At 35.0% G+C, this 24,553-nt stretch overlaps 1 protein-coding gene across 1 annotated transcript; it reads left to right on the top strand.

Moving 5' to 3' along the window:
* Nucleotides 1-16,740: 16,740 nt before the first annotated feature.
* LOC149535937 (peroxidase 4-like) lies at nt 16,741-19,804 on the top strand. The gene is made up of 4 exons (XM_089805608.1): nt 16,741-17,003; nt 18,048-18,239; nt 18,361-18,526; nt 19,313-19,804. Exons 1-4 carry the CDS (start codon nt 16,782-16,784, stop codon nt 19,699-19,701), a joined length of 969 nt encoding a protein of 322 aa, XP_089661734.1. The 5' UTR covers nt 16,741-16,781; the 3' UTR covers nt 19,702-19,804.
* Nucleotides 19,805-24,553: the final 4,749 nt, after the last annotated feature.

Raw genomic sequence — 24,553 nt, 5'->3', positions numbered from 1 at the left:
GACCCGCGGCTATGTATTATGCGTTTTGAGACCGATATCGGCTTCGACATCGGATATCAGATTTAGAATCGGATATCAGATATCCAAGTAAGTTTTTTTTGTTTTTTTAATTCATTTTTAATCTAAATTCAATAGATTTTAGCATAATTTTGTTTGTTTTAGTTAAAACTAAGGTTTTTTTTAAAGAATTGGTTAAAATTAAGGTTTTTTAAAATAAATATTATGTTTTGCAATTCAATAAGAATGGCTGATCAGAACGATGACATTGAGGCACAAGATAATATTCCTCATAACCCCCCACCAAATGATCCAGTACCCCCACAAAACCGTCCACCAAATGATCCTCTACCCCCTCAAAACCCTCCTCGAATAGAGGATTTGATAAATGAGAATCTCACTGAGTTGAGATGTTTGCAGAGAACATATAATAATGTACCCGCATTGGCTCCTATGTTATCCACATTAAACACCATAGTGGATAACATTGAAACCCTTACAAACCAACAAAATGTCGCTCTTCGTTGTCGTGATGAAATGAACACAATGTTTGATGATGGTTTGGACTATGATGAGATTGTGGCCCTCAACATAACCAAAGAAGTTTTGGCTAGCCTTTTTGCAAACCCGAAAACGGGTTTACCAGTCGACCCAAAAAAATCCAAACTATCCATTAAATGGTGCACAAATGATGCCATACGTGAAAATTTTTGGGATCGTTGGTGGATGGTCTTTGATATCCCTCCACATGGAAATTTAGACATACCATTTTATTTCCTTAGAAAATTATATGCAGAATTTGTGTTGAAACTTAAGGTGAACTATTGGAGCATGAAGCCCAACATGGGCTTAGGACTAGGAGCTCCTTAGGATAGACCCTCTTCCCAGCGGAAGAAAGCTGGCACTTTTGTCCCCCCCACTAATATCTCCCCTCCTCCTCGAGTGCAGCATCCAGATATTATGACAGAGGCTAGCTCTCAAACCATCAGAGCCATTCATAGGCTGAGTAGCCTAATGATATCTCAAGCTAGGTTAGTCATGCCTCCTTGTGTTGATGATGTTGGTGCCAATTCATCATCGGCTAGCTCATCACATGTTTGTGTGCCTCACACTTGCATTACATGCAAGAATATTTGCCTGGGTCCCATAGGTGATCTTCCTGAGTATAATTTTTTAGTAGGCGAGGATACACTAGACACACCTGCAGAGGCTGCAGACCTTGATGTGAGAGAGGAGGGGAATGCCTCTACATGGACTCCTTCAGTGTCGGTACATGTATACATTTTTTTGTTATGACCTATGCGATTTAAAGTTAATTTTTTATAATAGAGTAATTTTAATTTTTAAGCCATATTGACTTTTATATGTATGTGATCTTCATTCATGTTTAGTTGATGACCGAGGAGGAGCTCAGACAGATTGACAATGCCACGCTCTCGGCCATTTCATTTGGCCTTGAGACATCTACGGTACATTATTTTGTGTTCGCATTTTCTTTTTATTTGATATTGTAGCATATATGGTTGCTAAACTTTCTTTTATCTTGCAGGTAGCAGCTGTCCCGGGGGGACAAAGTGCGAAGGGTGAGCCAGCGTGCATTGACAAGGTAAAGGTAATTAGGTGCTTTCTATTAGGTCATAGGTCACCCTATGACCCCCTTTGACCCATATTACCCATTTGAATATGTCCCTAGGGGTCCTAGGACCCCTAGGGACATATGTTGTTGTTTAATGGGTTAAAGAGGGTCATAGGTCACCCTATGACCCCCTTTGACCCATATGAAAAATTCGACTATGTCCCTAGGGGTCTTAGGACCCCTAGGGACATATGTTGTCGTTTAATGGGTCAAAGGAGGTCATAGGTCATAGGTCACCCTATGACCCCCTTTCACCAATATTACCCATTTGAATATGTCCCTAGGGGTCCTATGATCCCTAGGGACATATGTCATCGTTTAATGGGTCCCCCTTTGACCCATATTACCCACTCGAATATGTCCCTAGGGATCCTAGGACCCCTAGAGACATATATCGTCATTTAATGGGTCAAAGGGGGTCATAGAGTGTCATTTAATGGGTCAAAGAGGGTCATAGGTCACCCTATGACCCCCTTTGACCCATATGAATGATTCGACTATGTCCCTAGGGGTCGTAGGACCCGTAGGGACATATGTCATTGTTTAATGGGTCAAAGGGGGTCATAGGTCACCCTATGACCTCCTTTGACCCATATGAACGAATTGAATATGTCCCTAGGGGTCCTAAGACCGCTAGGGACATATGTCATCATTTAATGGGTTAAAGAGGGTCATAAGTCACCCTATGACCTCATTTGACCCATATTACCCATTCGAACATGTCCCTAGGGGTCCTAGGACCCTTAGAGACATATGTCGTCATTTAATGGGTCACTCATATGAACGATTCAAATATGTCCCTAGGAGTCCTAGGACCCCTAGGGACATATGTCGTTGTTTAATGGGTCAAAGGGGGTCATAGGTCACCCTATGCCCCGTTTGACCCATATGAACAATTCAACTATGTCCCTAGGGGTCCTAGAACCCCTAGGGACATATGTCATCATTTAATGGATCAAAGAGGGTCATAGGTCACCCCATGACCCCCTTTGACCCATATTACCCATTCGAATATGTCCCTAGGGGTCCTAGGACCCCTAGGGACATATGTCATCGTTTAATGGGTGAAAGACAGTCATAGGTCACCCTATGACCCCCTTTGACCCATATTACCCATTTGAATATGTCCCTAGGGGTCCTAGGACCCCTAGAGACATATATCGTAGTTTAATGGGTCAAAGAGGGTCATAGGTCACCCTATGACCACCTGCAACCCATATGAACGATTTGACTATGTCGCTAGGGGTCCTAGGACCCCTAGGGACATATGTTGTCATTTAATGGGTCAAAGCAGGTCATAGGTCACCTTATGACCCCCTTTGACCCATATGAACAATTCGAATATGTCCCTAGGGGTCCTAGGACCCCTAGGGACATATGTCATCGTTTAATGGGTCAAAGAGGGTCATAAGTCACCCTATGACCCCCTTTGACCCATATTACCCATTTGAATATATCCCTAGGGGTCCTTGGACCCCTAGGGACATATGTCATCGTTTAATGGGTCAAAAAGGGTCATAGGTCACCCTATGACCCCCTTTGACCCATATTACTCATTCGAATATGTCCTTAAGGATCTTAGGACCCCTAGAGACATATATCATCATTTAATCGGTCAAAGAGGGTCATAGGTCACCCTATGACCCCCTTTGACCCATATGAACGATTGGACTATGTCTCTAGGGGTCCTAGGACCCCTAGGGACATATGTCATCGATTAATAGGTCAAAGGGGGTCATAGGTCACCCTATGACCTCCTTTGACCCATATGAATGATTCGACTATGTCCTTAGGGGTCTTAGGACCCCCAGGGACATATGTCATCGTTTAATGTGTCGAACGGGGTCATAGGTCACCCTATGATCCCCTTTGACCCATAATACCCATTCGAATATGTCCCTAGGGGTCTTAGGACCCCTAGAGACATATATCATCGTTTAATAGATCAAATAGGGTCATAGGGTGACCTATGACCCCCTTTGATCCATATGAACGATTCAAATATGTCCCTAAGGGTCCTAGGACCCCTAGGGACATATGACATCGTTTAATGGGTCAAAGAGGGTCATAGGTTACCCTATGACCCCATTCGACCCATATTACCCATTCGAATATGCCCTTAGGGGTCCTAGGACCCCTAAAGACATATGTCATCATTTAATGGGTACGTATGACACCCTTTGACTCATATGAACGATTCAAATATGTCCCTAGGGATCTTAGGACCCCTAGGGACATATGTCGTCGTTTAATGGGTCAAAGGGGGTCATAGGTCACCCTATGACCCTGAAGGATTCGAATATGTCCCTAGGGGTCTTAGGACCCCTAGGGACATATGTCATCATTTAATGGGTCAAAGAGGGTCATAGGTCACCCTATGACCCCCTTTGACCCATATTACCCATTCGAATATGTCCTTAGGGGTCTTAGGACCCCTAGAGACATTTATCGTCGTTTAATATGTCAAAGAGACCTATGACCCCCTTTGACCCATATGAACGATTCGATTATGTTCCTAGGGGTTGTAGGACACGTAGGGACATATGTCATCGTTTAATGGGTGAAAGGGTGTTATAGGTCACCCTATGATCGCTTTTGACCCATATGAACGATTTGTATATGTCCCTAAGGGTCCTAGGACCCCTAGGGACATATTTCATCGTTTAATGGGTCAAAGAGGGTCATAGGTCACCTTATGAGCCCCTTTGACCCATATTACCCATTAGAATATGTCCCTAGGGGTCTTAGGACCCCTAAGGAGATATGTCATCGTTTAATGGGTCAAAGGGGGTCATAGGTCACCCTATGACCCCCTTTGACCAATATGAACGATTCAAATATGTCCCTAGGGGTCCTAGGACCCCTAGGGACATATGTCATTGTTTAATGTGTCAGAGGGGGTCATAGGTCACCCTATGAACCCTTTTGACCCATAGTACCCATTCGAATATGTCCCTAGGGGTCCTAGGATCCCTAAAGATATATATCGTCGTTTAATGCGTCAAAGAGGGTCATAGGTCACCCTATGAACCCCTTTGACCCATATGAACGATTTGACTATGTCCTTAGGGGTCCTAGGACCCTTAGGGACATATGCCATCGTTTAATGGGTCAAAGGACATATGACCTTGTTTGACCCATATGAATGATTCGACTATGTCCCTAGGGGTCCTAGGACCCCTAGGGACATATGTCGTCATTTAAAGTGCCAAAGGGGGTCATAGGTCACCCTATGACCCCCTTTGACCCATATGAACTATTCGAATATGTCCGTAGGGGTCCTAGGACCCCTAGGGACATATTTCATCTTTTAATGGGTCAAAGGGGGTTAGAGGTCACCCTATGACCCCCTTTGACCCATATGAATGATTTAAATATGTCCCTAGGGGTCTTAGGACCCCTAGGGACAAATGTCGTCATTTGATGGGTCAAAGAGGGTCATAGGTCACCCTATGACCCCCTTTGATCCATATTACCCATTCGAATATGTCCCTAGGGGTCCTAGGACCCCTAGAGACATATATCGTTATTTAATGGGTCAAAGAGGATCTTAGTTCAACCTATGACCCCCTTTGACCTATATGAACGATTCGACTATGTCCCTAGGGGTCGTAGGACCCGTAGGGACATATGTCATCGTTTAATGGGTCAAAGGGGGTTATAGGTCACCCTATGACCCCCTTTGACCCATATGAACGATTCAAATATGTCCCTAGGGGTCCTAGGACCCCTAGGGACATATGTCATCGTTTAATTGGTTAAAGAGGGTCATAGGTCACCCTATGACCCCCTTTGACCCATATTACCCATTCGAATATTGCCCTAGGGGTCTTAGGACCCCTAGAGACATATGTCATCGTTTAATGGGTCAAAGGGGGTCATAGGTCACCCTATGACCCCCTTTGACCCATATGAATGATTTGACTATGTCCCTAGGGGTCCTAGGACCCCTAGGGACATATGTCGTCGTTTAATGGGTCAAAAGGGGTCATAGGTCACCCTATGACCTCGTTTGACCCATATGAACGATTCGACTATGTCCCGAGGGGTCCTAAGACCCCTAAGGACATATGTCATCATTTAATATGTCAAAGGGGGTCATAGGTCACCCTTTGACCCCCTTTGACCTATATGAACGATTCGAATATGTCCATAGGGGTCCTAGGACCCCTAGGGACATATGTCGTCATTTAATGGGTCAAAGAGGGTCATAGGTCACCCTATGACCCCCTTTGACCCATAGTACCCATTCGAATATGTCCCTAGGGGTCCTAGGACCCCTAGAGACATATATCATCATTTAATGGGTCTAAGAGGGTCATAGGTCACCCTATGACCCCCTTTGATCCATTTGAAGGATTCGACTATGTCCCTAGGGGTCCTATGACCCTTAGGGACATATGTCGTCGTTTAATGGGTCAAATGAGGTCATAAGTCACCCGATGACCCCCTTTGACCCATATGAACATTTCGACTATGTCTTTAGGGGTCCTAGGACCCCTAGGGACATATATTGTCGTTTAATGTTTCAAAGGGGGTCATAGGTCACCCTATGATCCCCTTTGACCCATATAAACGATTCGAATATGTCCCTAGGGGTCCTAGGACCCCTAGGGACATATGTTGTCGTTTAATGGGTCAAAGAGGGTCATAGGTCACCCTATGACCCCCTTTGACCTATATTACCCATTCGAATATGTCCCTAGGGGTCCTAGGACCCCTAGAGACATATATCATCGTTAAATGGGTCAAAGAGGGTCATAGGTCAGCCTATGACCCCCTTTGACTTTTATATATTAGTAATATACATATTAATATAATTATATATATATATTACATTAATATATTTAATAAAAATATTACGTTATTATATAGATATATTAATAACATACATATTAATATAATAATATTTATAATATATATAATATTTAATAAAAATATTACGTTGTTATATATATATATTATATTATTATACATATTAATATAATAATATATAATACGTAGTTTATATATATATATATAATTACGTTATTATATTTAGTAAAAATAATAATAATATAAATTATATTTATAGATTGTAATAAGATTAACATAAGATATTATTATATATTACTAGATTATATCTTGTATGTTTACATTACATTATTATATATATAATATATTAAAATATGCCTTTACATATTAATATAAGTGAAATAATTTAAAAATAAAAAACTAGAACATTTAAATTGAATTTCCCTCCAAAATTTGAAATTTTTTGGAATTTGACTACCGAGCCATATCGGATATCCGATTTCAAATAAATCGGATATCCGATCAGGCTTGGTATTTTATCAAGCCTGCTCGGTCAACCCCAAAGACGTGTTTATAGAGAGTTTTAGTGATACTCAGACTTCGGGTAGCCGTCTGACAATGTTATTTTGATCGAAATTGAATGAAACGAAATGGGTTTTTTAATATCGCTCTCTAGATTCCGTCAATATAATTTCTGTCAAATTTTAAGTTCGATAAGTATTTATTAGTTAATTATCAATGAAAATTATTGTAAAGTGCTGATTGACATACTGAATGAAAAATAGCTATAACTTTCAAACAGTATAACATTTTTTAAATATAAAAGTTGCGTCACATTCTATACTTCGCCTAGTATAAGAAAAAAAAATAAAAATTTAAATTTGGTCAAATTTTCTATTAGTTAGGGTGGTCAGACACGAGACTTTTTTTAATCTAAAATTTTTTTGGTAGAAAATTCATATTTAATTATTTATTTGGAATAAAAATATCAAAAAATATGCGTCACATCTGGGCATGAGTTTAGTTTTCATATCTATAATTATATTAAAAAACTATTATGATTTGATTTTGATTAAGGTGGTCAGACATACACCTACTTTTTATTTTCGCCCTGAAATTTTCTTAGTACTGCATTAAAATTCAAACTTTTCACCAATCAATTATTTTTTTCTCTTGATAAGGCCAAGTATTTTAGAAACTACATTCAATTTTCTAAAAATTATTTTCTTACAACTTTTTGATATAAAGTCCATAACCACTTCAAAATTATGTGTCAAGTTGACATAAACCCGATTTGCTGATTTTTCACTGCCACTTAAGGCCATAGTTTGGTACACCATGATCCTACACATACCCTATGCTAATTTACTAAGAGGGGAGGGGTGAATTAGTAACTTCTAAAACTTTAACAACATTAACTTTAATCCAATGAATCAATTAGCACTTAATTCATTACATCTGATCTAATTGTATGCATGAGAAACTGAAAACATGAAATCATCCACAACACCTGAACAAAAAGATTTGGTGACCCAGAAACCTTCCAAATAGAAAGTAAACCTGGGGTGGGAATGATACCCACAAAGTTTAGTATTGCGGCATAAAGTTGGCCTATTAAGGCTTACATTGATCACTTCTAATGATCTACCATGTTAGGAGCAATTAGGACTATTAGGTCCACCTTGTGAGAGGATTTACAGTTGGTAAAGAGATTTAAAAAAGACTATTAAGTCTACCTTGTTAAAAGATTTTGACTAGTTTACCTATTAGGATGAAGTAGTAGATCTCTGATTTACAACCGAGTTTGTTGATTGAGATTCCTTAGTGTATTGATCACCTTTTTGTGATAGATTTTTCACTGCTACTCCTTGTACTAATATGGCTTTTACAATTCTTTATCTCTTGCATTCACAATACATATGCTTTCACATTCACATTCACATTCTTGCTTCCACATACACTATATTGGATATGATACAATACATCACATATATATACCATTCCAATTTACAAAATTACAAAGTCGGCCATGACACAAGTTAACATAAATATTACAAAGTCAACCCACATGAAGATACTTGGGTTCTAAAGACTGATTTGGTGAGGTTCTGATACTTGGCATCCACTGTCATTGCTCAGCATCATCATGCTCTTGGTAGACATAGAAGCTTGGTCCATACTGATCACTTTCAAGTAGTCTTGAACTCGGTCTACACTAGTGACTCAATATATACTATGCAACTTGGTAAACACTAAATCACTTGGTTACCATGAAGCAGCTCAATTAACACTGGCTTCTTATCACATAAATTGCTAACTCGGGAGACACTACAATGCTCAATAGCCATTGGTAAACTTGGTATACACTGAACTACTTGGTTTGTCACTATCTACCATGAAAAAAACATCATCTTTGTAATCTTCAAACAATTTCCTAGGAATCCTGAATCTGTTATTCATTTTCTCCTTGAAGACATCAAAGTAATAATCCATTATGCTGAAAAAATTCTCAACCATTTCTACAATATACTCATTAATCTGATACAAAACTAGCACATCCTTTCTCCATAAGATTGTACATTTAGAAGGGAAAAACTTTTGAAAATAGAAAAATAGACATGTCAACAATGAATCAAATTTGCAAGGGTCGTTCTTTGATGTCCTTATACTTTCCATGTTTTTGTTAAACTATTTCAACAACAAGTCTACAAGATCATATGATAGATTGTTCTTCATGACCTTGAATGCCAAGTATACTGCTTCACACGATACACTATTTAGACAACTAGAACTATAGATCTTGTGAGCTATCACATGTATGCCAAATTTCAATTCTGAATCAGTTACACTACTAATCTTCATACCCCTTCCATCCCACTTAGCTAGGGTTTTCTTCTCTAACTCCACCCAACCTAGGGTTTTACTAGTTTTGGCTTTGGACTACCAAAATTTTAAAAATACTCTGAAAGGCTTCCCCAGCTTGAGATGCATACAATATACAAATTATGCTACCAATGCACTATTTTTTAAGTTAGTAATAGTCTCAATCATCTTCAAGCCTGGTCATCACGTGATAAATCATCTTCTTAGTGATCAAAACTGGCTGCTCAAGCCATAACTAACTGTTGTGAACTTGGCTTAGGATGTATCTAATTCAATTGATTTGGAAACTTCAGGGCAAGTGGGTAATGTGGGTTAAACCCTTATCTTCCAAGTGCTTATGTTTGGGTTTAAGAACACCATTCCCACACAATTCACCTAGGGCATCATCCATCTCTAGGGTTCCAATTTCTTGAATTGCACACTTAAAATGAGTTTGGATATTGTAAATGAGTAGTACCTTAGGAGGGATTTGCAATTGTGCTCCATTTGGATCGAGGGTTTCAACAATTAATGGCACAAGTTTGAAATCTGGTGGTTTCCATTTGACTCCTCTGATCAACATTATTGACCCTTTCTTTTCCTTGCTGCTACTACCTGATGTTGCCATGGCTACTCAGTAGGTTATGGAAAACTTTAAAAACTTTAACTGCAAATTCTGCTTGAAGTCACTTGATCGCTCTGCAATTCGCTTGATCGCAATACACTTAAAATTTCTAGTGAAAAATGAATTCAATTTCCTACCTTTTGATGACACTTCACCATTAATGCTTGGTGCAAAGGTAGCTATGATGAAATCATTATGCATGACAACCTGTCATCCACTATCTATTTAGATTGCTCAGTGAATGCTTCATAAATTGGTAACCAAACATGTGTGACTAGTTACTCCCGACCTTTCTCGGTTGAGTCCATGACCCAATCTTACTTGGTAGAGAAAGTAACTTGGTGATAATTGATACTGATCTTCTATGATCCCTTTGTATCTTGAATACTAATTTGAATCTTTGCTTCTTTTCAATTTTGGAACTATTTGGATGTGATCGTGATAACGTAGTTCCAGTTCTTACTTGAGAACTTAGTTGGAAATGGTGGAGTCACCCACTTCTTGAGTGACATGACCATCATTTCTTGGACTAGCTTCCTCAATGGATTTAGGAATCCATTGTTGCCTCATTTTCTTTCTGATGTTGTCTTCTTTTTCTTTATTTTCATCTTTAGTTCTACCTATATTCATGCAATTCTTTGCTACATGACCAAGTTCTGTACAAGTGAAACATCTTATGGCGGTATCTCTCTTCCTTGTGTGATGTTTGACATAGTTTATGCCAATGTGTCCATACTCTCAAGAGTAATGACATCTACACTAGGTGTTATAGTCCCAACCAAATATTGCTTTCACAATTTTCTCTACTAGATTGAATGACTTGGTTCTGTAGTCTGATGCCTTTTGACCTTGTTTCTTGCATTTGTGACACTTGCCTTCAAATTTTGGTTTCTCTTTACATTCATTAGCCTTATGACCATGCTGATTGCAATTGTAACATTTACCATTGAATTTTACTTTACCATTACTCCAACATTTGTTTGATGTATGACCTATCTTACCATAGTGATTGCAAGTAGGTCTTTGATTCCTTTGAGCACATTGTTTGGAGGATTCACCTTCTTCTTTGTATCCAATTCTTGCTTTACCTTTTTTTTTATAGATATTCTGCTCATTCAGTTGATTTAATTGATTCATGTCTACTTGGGATTTCATTATTCTCTCATTGATTTTCTTTTCAGTGTTTAGGTCATTTTTCAATCTTTCACTAATCTTCTTTTCAGATCTCAACTCACTTCTTATTCTTTCATTGATTTGTCTTTCCAAATTTAGATCATTTCTTAATCTTTCATTGATCTATCTTTGGCTCATGATTTCTACATTTTCATTGAAGATTTGATCTATAAGATCTACATGCTGAAGGGATTGGTTTTGGATCTCATTGTTTCTTCCATCCATTTCTTCTTTCATATTGTTTCTTTGTTTCAAGATTTCACATAGCCTTATCGACTAAATTTTGTGTTCTCTTTTGAGCTTTCTTATTTCTTCTTGTAGGAAACCATTCTTCTCTAAGAGTTCTTTGATTGAATCATTTGCTTCATCTGAACTAATTGAAGGGAAAAGGTCTTCAATCTTTTCTTCAATGTACTAATGATCATTCATTTGATTTGCAAGTTCCTTCCTTCTTTTCAAGGATTGGGAAAGTTGCTCCTTAGATTTCTTGACTTATGCAATGGCCATTTCTAGATCTAGCTTTTCATTGTCAATTGCCTTATTAAGTCTAGATATCTCCATTGTCCTTGACCTTTGCTCAAGTTGTCAAGCTTTATCTTGAGAACCACAATGCTCTAATACCAATTGTTGGAAATATTCAAGACCATGCTAGGTTACTGAGAGGGGAGGGGTGAATCAGTAACCTCAAAAAATTTACCAAATTTAGATCTTAATTGCAATAACTCAATAACCATTTAATTCATTAAATAAGATCTAACTGCATGCATGAGAAACTAAAAACATAAAACATTCATGGCACTTGAACACAATAATTTGGTGACCTAGAAACCTTCCAAATAGAAAGTAACACTTGGGTGGAGATGATACCCACAAAACTTCAATACTGTAGCATAAAGTTGGCCTATTAAGGCTTACAATGATCACTTCTAATGATTTTCCCTATTAGGAGCAATTAGGACTACTAGGTCCACCTTGTTAGAGGTTTTACAAATATACAATGAAGTATGGACTCGGTAAAAAGATTTGACATAAGACTATTAAGTCTACCTTGTTAGAGGATTTGGATTGGTTCACTTGTTAGAATGAAACAATAGATCTTTGACTTACAACTTGATTTTGCTAATAGAAGTACTGATCACCTTTATGTGATGGATATGACTCTGTTGCTCCTTTGCTGATATGGCCTTACAGTACACTTTGTTGCTGATTCACATTCACATGCTTCTTACTCTTTCACTATTTCATAGTTTCCTTCTTTTTCACATACACTAATTTCTATATATATGGATATGATACAATACATTACATATATATATCAATCCAATTTATAAAATTAAAAAGTTGGCCAATATACAAGTTAACACTAATATTACAAAGTCAGCTCAAGTGAAGACACTCGGGTTTTGAAGACTAACTTGGTGAAGTTCTGATACTCGACATCCACTGTCACTACTCAACATCATCATGCATTCAATAGAAGTAGAAGCTTGGTCCATACTAATCATCTCAGAGTAGTCTCAAACTCGGTCGACATTGGTGACTTGGTAGAAACTGTGCAACTTGGTAGAAACTAAATTACTCATTTACCATGACTGCACTCAGTAAACACTAATCATCACATAGCTCAATTAACACTAACTTCACTTCACATGAACTACTAGCTCAGTTGAAACTACGAAGCTTGGTAATCACTGAACTACTCGGGTTGAATTTCTAGACTTCACACTGGTTGATTTTTCTCATTTTGAACTGTTGCACTTCACACTAATTGAATTCACTTGGTAACCACTAGGATGCTTGGTAGGAACTTTAAAGCTTGATGGCTATTGAATTACATGGCAAACACTGTAGACTGTTCAATGAGCTCGGTTGCCATACATAATTTGAATAAGTGTTGTCACTAATAACAAACTTGACTTAATGTCAATAGTAGGTTGTTGATCTCTTAGCCATGTTTCCTATTAGTGTTAAACACTTGGCTATTTCCTAGGCAGAGTTGAATAGTCATCACTATGACTGATCCATCCAATAAGGATCGAGAAATGTATGATATACTTTTTAATATTCAATTACAAGTTGACAAAGTCTTAGGTTGCTGATCATTCTAGTTTAGATTGAGTGGCAGTGTATGTCGAGCATGTCCAAATAAAGTTGATGCCGAGTGAAGAAGAGATATTTTATGCCAAGTGACATAGTATGTGCCAAGAATTCAGATGTTGAGGAACAACATGAATATCAATATTGACTAAGCATTAGGATATTCAAGTGTTGAGTAAACTAGTTTTGATGTATGTTTTTGTGATGGTACAAACACTTATGTAAACCATTTTGAGCTGCATTTTATACTTTATTTAAGAATTGTAGAGATGGCTAAGGAGGTAATTACACTTTTTTTTGTGAGGATATCAATCCCTAGCAAGGTAGAGTAACCAATCAAAAATTTATAAGGAATAAACATAAAAAGAGATGAATCTAGATCATTTATAATGATCTATAAAGTTCATTAGGTAATTATTGAAAGAGGGACCCAAACCCTAAATCATAAGGATGCAACCAGAGACAGGGTGATAACAAAGGAAGGCCATGTTTGTGTGCTAGAAGTAGAGATACCTGACATTATAACATAGAAGTAAAATATTAGAACAAAGAATATGTGATAAGGAGATCCAATTAGAATTAGAAAGAGAAGATCTACAACCTAGTAATAGAGTTCTAACTGAAGGATTAGATACCGAGATATTCTAACTAGAGTATTAGGGTAAATATCTTAGCATAGTGGTCCTAACAAACCTATTCAAATCTCCTAACATAGTGCTTACTTAGATCTAAGTTTAAATCCTCTAATCAAAGAAGTTTGAATAATTCTTGTAAACTCCTACAAGGATAGACCCCTCATAAGGTAGATCACCAAAAGTGGTCAAATATTGTAGTCTCAACAAGCTCACTTTATTACTGTAGTAGTGAATATCTGTGGGTGTCATCCCTACCCCAATTTTGCCTTCAAATTGGAGGGTTCTAGGTAACCAAATCTCTTGTGTTATGTGGTTATATTTTCTTTCATATTGATGTTAAAAGGGCGAGGGGGGGGTTGAATCAGTTATCCAACTATTATCACAATTATCAACCTTATTAAGCCTAAACCATATGAGAAATATAATAAAAAAATAACAAGATACTCATATACATAAATACTAGATATGTTAACTAGGGAAACCCTTGATTAGAGAGAAAACCCTAGTGGGGATGGTACCGTCAAAATGATTTACTAATATAAATATTGCTTGTTAGAGGATGGACCCTATTAGGATTCCATGAGATACATTTAGTACATATCAGTCCTTGTTAGGAGAGTTTGAATCCCTATTAGGAGATTCCAACCCTATTGGGAGTTGTAGAAGGTAGATGCACCCATTGTCAAAATAACTTCAGGGGAAAGACCAATGAACCCACTTTCTAGATGATCTCAGTACTATTCCTTGCAGGATAATAGAAATGAACTATACATGTACTTCATCTTCCTCTTTTGTGTCAACCAGACTTCTACTCCTTCTAATCTCAATACTCAATCAACAATTTAGCGTCCAATAATCCCTTGGATTGCTTACTTGCATTTACCAAACACTCTGCTCTTCTTCACACACTTCACACTTATTCAATCATGATCACACATCTTAACCAAGGAAAATACTTCCGTTTATACTATTTCCTAAAAAAAATTCCTTGAATCAACCTTGAGGCTTTCCCAATTAATTATAGTATGACCACATTAAGATAATTAAAGATTTTGTAACCACACAACACTGTTAGCTCACAGTCTATACAACTTATTACATGTGGGACTTCAAGATTTGTGCACTTGCTGACATTATCATGAGATTGTCTTCTATCTCTATATAACTTCACATATCTTGATTCTATCTCTATTAGGAAATACAATCCAATCATCAGAAACTGCTTCTTAGGTATTCTGTCTTTGTACTACTCTAAGTAAATCAAACATATCTTTTGCATGTCTTCGACTTACTTGATGCACACTTAACCTTGTCATCAAGACACAATATAGAACATGTCCTTAACTGTGCTTCACTTGAACATCAAACTTTTGTCCATACGAATTTGATCTTTGTCTTCTACTCTATTAGCCTTTATAGAAACTATACTATATTCTCATCAATGACAACCATAGTCATAAATGCAACATACCAATCATGCCACATGCTCACCAATGCTTAGGATACTCCCCTAGAAGAATACCATTAGCATTCATGCTAACAATATCCCCCTTTAGCATTGATGGAAACACATATAAAAAAAAAATAAGCTCCAAGAATACCAAACAACATTATGCTACTTCTACTATTTTCATCTTTTCAAATCCTCTCCATCAATCAAATCTGAAATCCTTTGGAGCACTGCTATATTTTGCATCTCTTAGGATTGACATCAGTTTTTTACCCACAAAACAACTCTCAACATCTCCTCCATTCAATGTTACCCCTTATTTCCATAGGAGATCTCAATATTTCCCCTATACATCAATCTATACATATCTTCCCGTTTGGCATTAATAACACTTCATGTTGTGTATCTCCCTCATAGGGATATTACTTCTTCTTGTTAACATGAATCTTTCTAAATCTCCCTATTATCCATCTCCCTGATTGGTATACATAGACATGTTTTTCATGTACACATCTCCCCCATTGACATCAATGACATAGGCCTCATTATGTCAATCATATGCTCCAAGTCTTCAACCTGCTGAAGTGTCCAAAGACACTATTCATAGCCAATTACCAAGAGTCCTTAGTGACTCTTCTCATCTCAGATATTCCCCTATATTTTAGAGAAAAACTCATCCCTTTAACATATTTTAAAGAAAACTCATCATTGGCATATTTATGATCTTTAGAGTTTTACCTTTTGATAAATCTTCTCAACCTTTTCACTTACTCATAATAACCAAATAGTACATAAATAAGGCATTCCACTTATAAAAGGTTGTGATAATCTTAGTTATTATGAATTAGATAAAAATCACCCTCCTTGCACCATCCCAAATTAGACATCACAGCATTTTGAAATGTAATCTATTTCAATGTATAATAAATTAACGTTAATAAATTTATGAGACATTAGCGTGATTTCTAGAGATTTGAAAATTTGAAAGCTTTACATAGTACTGTTTAACATTCGACTTGCAATGCCCAAAAACATCCAAACGACAAAGCCCAACTCATGATCTCTATCAATGCTGGAATCATCTAATTTTTCTATTCTGGCTTACGTGTTTGACCAATGATATTACTTCGCGAGTGTCCATCCAGCATGAACTTTTAGTAAACAAATAATTAAAACCTTAATTTCTAAATGTCTGTAACGGTTTCAATCATATTCATTTGGAAACAGTCTTTTGGGTGACCCTCACTTCATCATAACAAATTTAGAAGTGTGGGTGACGATATGTGGAGCGATGAAAAAACCAACGTACATTTGAATATGTCACGTGAGTGGTTGATCAATAATTTTGAAAAATGGTGGGAAAATGAATTAACTGGTATAACAACCCTACCGCCCAAGAATTTTAAACAATGATAGATTGAACGTGCTGCCCAAGGGATGAGCTGGTACAACAACATATATACTGCACACAGTTCCCCATGCAAAATCAATTTGAGAAGAGCGATAGAAGCAATGGGCATCATGACGACACTTGCAAGAGTTTTGTTTGTTTTTTCATTATCTATGTTCACATTCCCTGCAATCTCATTAAATTTGTTGCCACTGGATTACTACGAGAAGTCATGTCCCATGGCACTTTCAATCATAAGGTCTGGAATGGATGCAGCTGTTTCTAGAGAAGTTCGAAATGCAGCTCTTATTCTACGCTTGCATTTTCATGACTGTTTTGTCCAGGTAATTAGAAATCATTATATTCAAGCGTCATGGTGTCAATAATTTGTACATGTTATTAAGACTGCAGATTCACCAAGGTGGTTTGGGCCATATTAAATTTAAGCGAGCGTATGCATGGGTGTAAGCTAGGACTTAACCTAAAAAGTCAGAGGTTCTCATATAATGTTAATAAAAAGTTAGAGGTTCTCATATAATGTTAACAGTCGTATAGTCTAACGTAAGTGTTTGAATTTAATTGAGCCTAAGGTTTTTCTATCAATCTTTTCAATCATATTTTATGATTCACCATCTCCAGTATTATTTATCTTGTTGGGATATTGTAGAATGGTTTAAAATGTTGGAGATAGGTAATATTGTATGCAATCAAATTCAGAAACTGTATCTAATACTGATATGGATTGTGGAATAGCATTAAGCTATGAAGTACATAACTTTTGTCTAAATCATTTTTAGAAATGATATTATAATAAATATTTAATTTTTAAAATAGATAAATATCTTTTAGATTATCAAAAATATTCTACAAATTTTTCAAATATTTAGAATAAGGTAGAAAAAGATAATGGAGATGAGTTTAATTTAAGAGTTGGGAAATTTGGTCAATCAAAGTTTCAAGAATAAATTTGTAAATAATATAAGAAACTATTTATTTTGATGAGGTTATGTTTAAAGTCCAAAAATATATATATTTTATTAAAAAGGACATGATAAGTACAACTAAATAATATATAAGATAATCATAAGTAATATCTTAAATTAAGAAAGAGGGTCTTCTATCATTATCTTTATATGATTCATATTTATAAATTATTTCAGTGCACATATTATTATAAATGCTTTGTTTAAAAGATTTTAACATGATGATGAAGTTGAATAAAAATATTTTTAACCTTTTATAAGTTATTTTAAATAGAAATTATTACTTTTATTCTTTTTGACGAATAATCCTTTTTTATTAATAAATAATATACTAAGATTTCCTTTATTATTCAGTACTAAATATCAAATTTTTCTAATAACACAAGATATTGATGTAATATATAGGGTTGTGATGGTTCCGTGCTACTAGATGACACACCCACTTTCACAGGGGAAAAGACGGCCAACGCAAATATAAATTCTATTAGAGGATTTGAAATCATTGATGACATCAAAGAGCAATTGGAGAAAGTATGTCCTGGAGTTGTTTCATGTGCTGACATACTTACAGTTGCGGCTCGTGATGCAGTTTTATTGGTAATTCTCTTACACCTACTTTCAATTTTAAATTATACATGATGATGATTATATGGTCAAGGAATCAATTGTTTGCAGATATTTCTTACAAACCATATCTATAATTTGAGTGTTTGTTCAGAATGGAGGACCTTACTGGGACGTTCCCCTTGGAAGGAAAGACTCAAGGACAGCAAGCATGACTGAAGCAAACAACAATATCCCCACCCCAAATTCTACTCTTCCAGTTCTTATTCGAAAGTTTCTATTTCAAGGCCTTACACCCATAGACTTGGTTGCACTTAGTGGTAATGCTAATTATTATTTCTTTGATGGTTTTCACTGATTTTTTTGATATATAGAATATTTTTGTGCATTTTATGATTCTAATTGTTACATTAGACTGCGGTCATTTTTAAATCTTTATTATAATTGTTTATAGCTATTGTTTTGGTTTTTAAGATGTCAGAATGAAAGGGTACGATTTGTTATGTAGACAAGGTTTAAAAAGTGGTCATTTAGAAATACCTCATTATATAACTCAACTACTTATTGTTATAATTCTTTGGTTTGGATAGTTGAGATGAAGATTTTGATCATTTAGGAGTGTGCACCCTATCCAATAACCATACACTACAACCCCAAAACTTTACACAACTAATTCAATACATAATTGTCTAAGAACCAATACTTATTGCTAATAACTAATTTTATGGATACTTATGTGCAAGTGTTCCAATAGTAGTAAATTATAGATACTAATCAAATTATGTAACTCCTCTGATTAATTAAAAAGAGTACAATTACATGACTATTAAATTATCAGTTTTTAACTTCTTGAAAACTTGATAATTGAAAGATTGGACAGACAACAAATGAATACTATAGTTATATTTTAATTATTCCCTTCTCCCATATATTTATATTTATACTATCGTATTGAATTGGACCAAGTTAAAATGCTAGTAAACTCTATTCTTTGATTCTTTCTTGTCTGTTTTCATTTGTATTTGTATTCTTTTGTTGATTCTTTCGTCTTATATGTTTGCATAGTTATGTTTATTTATGCATGATTTATTGATTTTCCTTGGTAGGTGCTCATACAATTGGACAAGCTCGGTGCACAAGCTTTAGGGATAGAATTTATGGTTCTGATTCAAAAGATACACGCTTTAGTTTATTGAAAGCTAGTTGCCCCCAATCCGGTGGGGACAACAACACATCGCCTTTGGATTTTGTAAGCCCAACTGTAGTTGACAACGCTTATTACAAGAGCTTAGTGAATGAACAAGGACTTCTTATCTCTGACCAAGAGTTGACCAGGTTTGGAAGTGCAACCTCTGTTCTTGTAAAGAAGTATGCACATGATCCTGTTGCATTTTGGAATCAGTTTTCAGATTCCATGGTTAGCATGGGAAATATTGTGAATCCTCTTACTTTTGTCAATGGCGAAGTGAGGAAGAACTGCCGCCGTATCAATTAAGATTAAGGAAGATGGTCAAGAGAGTGGATTGTTTTGATTCCATAAATATATGGAAATCGTCAATAAGTTCACTTTAATATTTAATATCGATTTTTTTTTTTCATATGTTTTCTACATATTTTGACAAGTGATGGTCTTTATTCGAACTCTACTACAAGAGTGAAAGAAGTGTTTGAACGTTTATCTGAAGTTTCTTTTTGTTGAAATGGGTAGTATTAATTTGGGCAAGGTCTACTTAGTATTTTAGATAAATATTAATATAAAAAATATGATTGAAGGTTTATTTAATTTACATTTCATATGAATTATTATTATTTTTAAATATTTCAATTGTTTGATAATATAATTAAATTTCTTGAATTTTTTACTTTAAACAATAAATCTAAATTGTATGAACAAAATTTCAACATAATGAATAAGAAATGAAAATATAATTAAATATGAAATATAGAATAATATGAATATTTAAGAGATCATCTTAAGTGTTTGACTGTTTTATACATAATTTTTATAAATAGTTATATAAATTTGAATTAAGGCTTATTGAATGTTGTGAATGTATACAAAATTTAAATTCATGTTATATTTTAAATTTAAATTAAAAAAAAATGATTTCAAGTATTTTGTGTTATATAATTTTACTATTGAAAATTAAATATGATTATTTTGTGGTATTTAATCATTTAACTTGCTTAAAAATCACAAGAGATGTGTAGATGTTGTGAAAGAATGAAGGATCTCTAGTAGAGAGATATAAATATCTACCTTTATTGTTCTGATTATACCTGGCAGTATATTGATATGATATTATCAATATAATATGAATGCCACTGATTCTGAGTTCAATTATAACTCAAGACCGATAACTTTATACTGTCCGATTTTAACAATATTGATTTAGTATGACTTGAAGGTGTTTATGACTATAGACTAAAATCATTGAAGGAGGGAGATCATTACCGAATTGATTGATGTCTTTCTCCATAGATGATTACTTATAATATATGCAAGTAGAGCGTTATGTTCCCATAGGGACATGACTCTACATGGCCAAAGGCCACATAGGGTCATGGCCCTACGGGTTCATGACTTTAGATAAGACAACAATTGGTTTATATAACCAATAACCACAAACAAGCATAGCAATCGAAAGTCTTAATGCAAAGTATAGATTAGTAATCACAAAATAGTGAGTAGTATATGTTTGTGTGTGTGTGTGTGTGCATGTGTGTGTGTCTAAATCACAGAATCATATACATATACATAGTGTTCTTCACTTCTATTAAAGCTACACTTTAACACTCCCTCTTAGCGAGGGATAAGTGAAATATCAGGGATATCTTAAGACCTCAAAAAATATGATAATATCAATATTAACGATATCCATTCAACAATCAAATTATCTTACTTTAACACTCTAAATATAGTGACTTGTCAAATAACCATAATCTCAATGTTATGAACACCATCATAACATGTATTATGATCTTTGGCATTTTCGAATCAACAACTATTATGATCATAATATGTTTGTTATCAATGACTTCTAACATATTTGGATCAATGCCATGATTTATCATGATAAAAACCCTATCACTTGTAAGATCATCACCTTACAATGATTACCTTATGAATATAGATGTCTCAAAAAGATCATCATCTTTCATTACACATTTGATGCAACTTATCAACTAGAAGCCTAAACACACATATAAAATTGAGAAACTCAAATTCAATATTCAAAATTACAATTTAATCATACCTTGGTTTTCCTTTGAAATGTTCCAATTTAACCTTAGCAAGAGGCTTGGTAAGAACATCTATTGTTTTCTCATTAGTAAGTTTATGTACTCTAATCTAATAACATCTCGATCTACCATATCCCTAATATAATGATAAGGTATTCAATATGCTTAGATCGATTGTAAAAAATTGGATTAGTTGAAAGCTTGATACAACTTTGATTGTCATAGTGAATGATAGTTGGCTTCAACGATTTCTTGAACAACCCTACTAGTAACTTTCACAACCATACTGCTTCTCTGGTTCCTATGGATGAGGCTATATATTCTACTTTAGTGGAACTTAAGGCAACTGAAGATTTTTTTTCTGATAAACCAAGAAATCATTGCAGATCCATGATTGAAACAACATCTTGTAGTACTCTTACATTCAGTAGAGCTACCTGTCCAATTAGAATCTAAATATCCATGAAGATTGATTTCAACTTGATCATATTTGAGTCTCATACCAATAGAACCTTTCAGGTATTGTAAAATATGTTTAGTTTCCATGAGGTGAATCTTCTTTGGTTCACACATGAATTGACTTAATGTATTGGTTGCAAAACAAATATTTGGTCTAGTATTAACCAAGTACATTAGTGATCCGACGATCAGCCTGTAATAAGTAGGATCAGTAGATTCAAATTCAAATCTATCATTTTTTAGTTTATGTATTTTATCTTACATAGGAGTAGTAATAGGTTTAGAATCCATCATTCCAAACTTAGTCAAAATATCAATAGTGTATTTTCCTTGATTTAGGAAGATGTAGTTCTCCTTTTTCTAGACTTCTAGACCTAGACAGTAATGAAGAAGTCTTAGGTCTTTCATATCAAATTCTATTGTTAGTTCCTATTTTCATTTAGGTATAAGATGTTCTTCACCTATTATTAGTAAGCCATCCACATATTAATTTTTTTTTTATCATATCATGTCCATGTATTTTAAAGTATATCCTAGGGTCAATTTTATTCTTGGAGTACCCTAATTTTTTGAGGTAGCTATCTATTCTTTCATACCAAGCCCTAGGGGTTTCTTAAGACCATATAGTTATTTCTTTAATTTACATACATGAGAGTATTTTTCATGAGTGGTAAATCCTTCTAGTTTCTCAATATATACTTCTTCTTTAATTTGACCATTTATGAATGTTGTTTTGACATCCATTTGATGTATCTTCCATTCTTTGGATGCTATGGTTTCTATAATAGTTCTAACAGATGTGTAGCAAGTGATAGGAGAAAATGTTTCTTCATAATCAAATCTTTCTTTTTGTAAGAATCCCAAAGCCACAAATTTGGCTTTATATTTTTTAATGCTTCCGTTAGGTGCATGCTTGATTTTATATAGATGTTTAGAAGAGACAACTAATTTTTTCTTTATTTTGGGTACACCATCCCACACATCACTTTTTCTAGTATTGATTGATATTCTTCAATCATTGCATCTTTCCATGATTTTTTTGATAGGGCTTCTTTGACATTTGTAGGCTCTATTTTGATGAGTTCAAAAAAAGAGCTACATAGCAGGATTGATTTCTAGTTCTCTTGCTTTCTCTGACTACTTCATCTAGTTCTATATGATTTTCTTCTAGAATTTTTCTATTCCATAGTGGTCTCTTTTTGTTGATAGAGTTTTTAGTATTCTCCGACTCTGAAAGTGTAGTATATTTAGAATCATTCCCCCTCTCATTCTCTACTAAATGATCCTTATCTAGTTTAGAAGTAGGTTCTACATATGTTTCATCAATGTGCTTTGAAAGATTGAAAGAAATGTCTTCTTCAAATTTTACATCTCTACTAACTTCAATGGTTCTTTGTCTAGGGACATAGATCATGTAACCTTTGGTTGATTCACTATATCCGATAAGCATACCCTTGTTTCTAGATGGTTCTGATTTAGTTCTCTTTTCTTTAGGAATATGCATATAAATAGGACACCCAAATACTCGTAGGTGACTTAGGTTTGGTTTGATGCCTGTAAATACTTCAAGAGTTGTATTTTCCAATATTGAGTGTGGACATCTATTTTGAATGTAAAGTGTAGTATTTGAAGATACAATCCAAAAAGAGGTAGGAAGATTTTGGTCATGCATCATAGCTCTGGCTGATTCACTTGACTATGCTAGATAAAATGTGTAGTTTTCTCTTTTTTCATGTTTTTCCTCCTTGACTTTTGCTAGGGCTACTTGAATTTTTTTTTCTCTTTGGACAAAAGTTATGAGTGTGACCAAATTTTTCACATTTTAAACATTGTACTTTTGACCAATCCTATTTCTTGTATGATTTGTTGAACTCCTTTCTTTTTCATTTGAATTTACCTTTCTTATCTTTATTGTTGGAGTTAGCATGAAGAGCTTGAATTTCTCCCTCTTGATTTAAGTTGATTCCTCTAGAAACTAATCTTGAATCTTCTTGAGTACATTTATTTTTTAGTAGTTCAAATTTAGGAAGATCAGGTCGAGAGCTTAGACCATGAATGAAAGTTTCCCAAGATAGCGGTAGTCCTTTTAAAGCTATAATGCTAAGTTATTTATCATCTACTAGGCTTCCAATAGTTGCAAGTTGATATTTCAATTCATAAATTCTTAAGAAATAAGATGTAAAATTGGTTCTCCACTATTCATTTTGATATAAAGAAGGTCTTTCTTTAATGTTAGCAATCTAGACTAGTGTTGTTAATTTTGAAAGTATTCTTGATTGTAGAGAACATCTCAAAAGCAATTTTGAGACTAGATATTGAGGGAAGAATACATGATCCTCTACAACATCTATAATAATATTTATGGCTTTTTTGTTGTGCATTTTCCATGTTTTATTTGGGTAATTTCTTGGAATTGGTTTATTTGACTCTATATATTCTTCTAATTCCATTTCTCGAACTATGATAATAACTCAAATTTTCCATGATGAAAAGTTTGAAGCTCCTTGAAGTCTATCTTCTAATCTTACACGATTCACCATTCTGAATTTGAGATTATTTAAAATATGATATTAATAATTTTGAGATATAATAATATTGATACCAGATTTCTCTATCAGGATGGATCGGATACCATGTAAAAGAAT

This window comes from Cupressus sempervirens, chromosome 10, assembly GCF_028749045.1.
Source record: "Cupressus sempervirens isolate cs-2001-9-10 chromosome 10, ASM2874904v1, whole genome shotgun sequence".
NCBI lineage: Eukaryota > Viridiplantae > Streptophyta > Pinopsida > Cupressales > Cupressaceae > Cupressus > Cupressus sempervirens.
The sequence above is the reverse complement of the archived record's forward strand: the minus strand, read 5'-3'. Positions and strand labels throughout refer to the sequence as shown.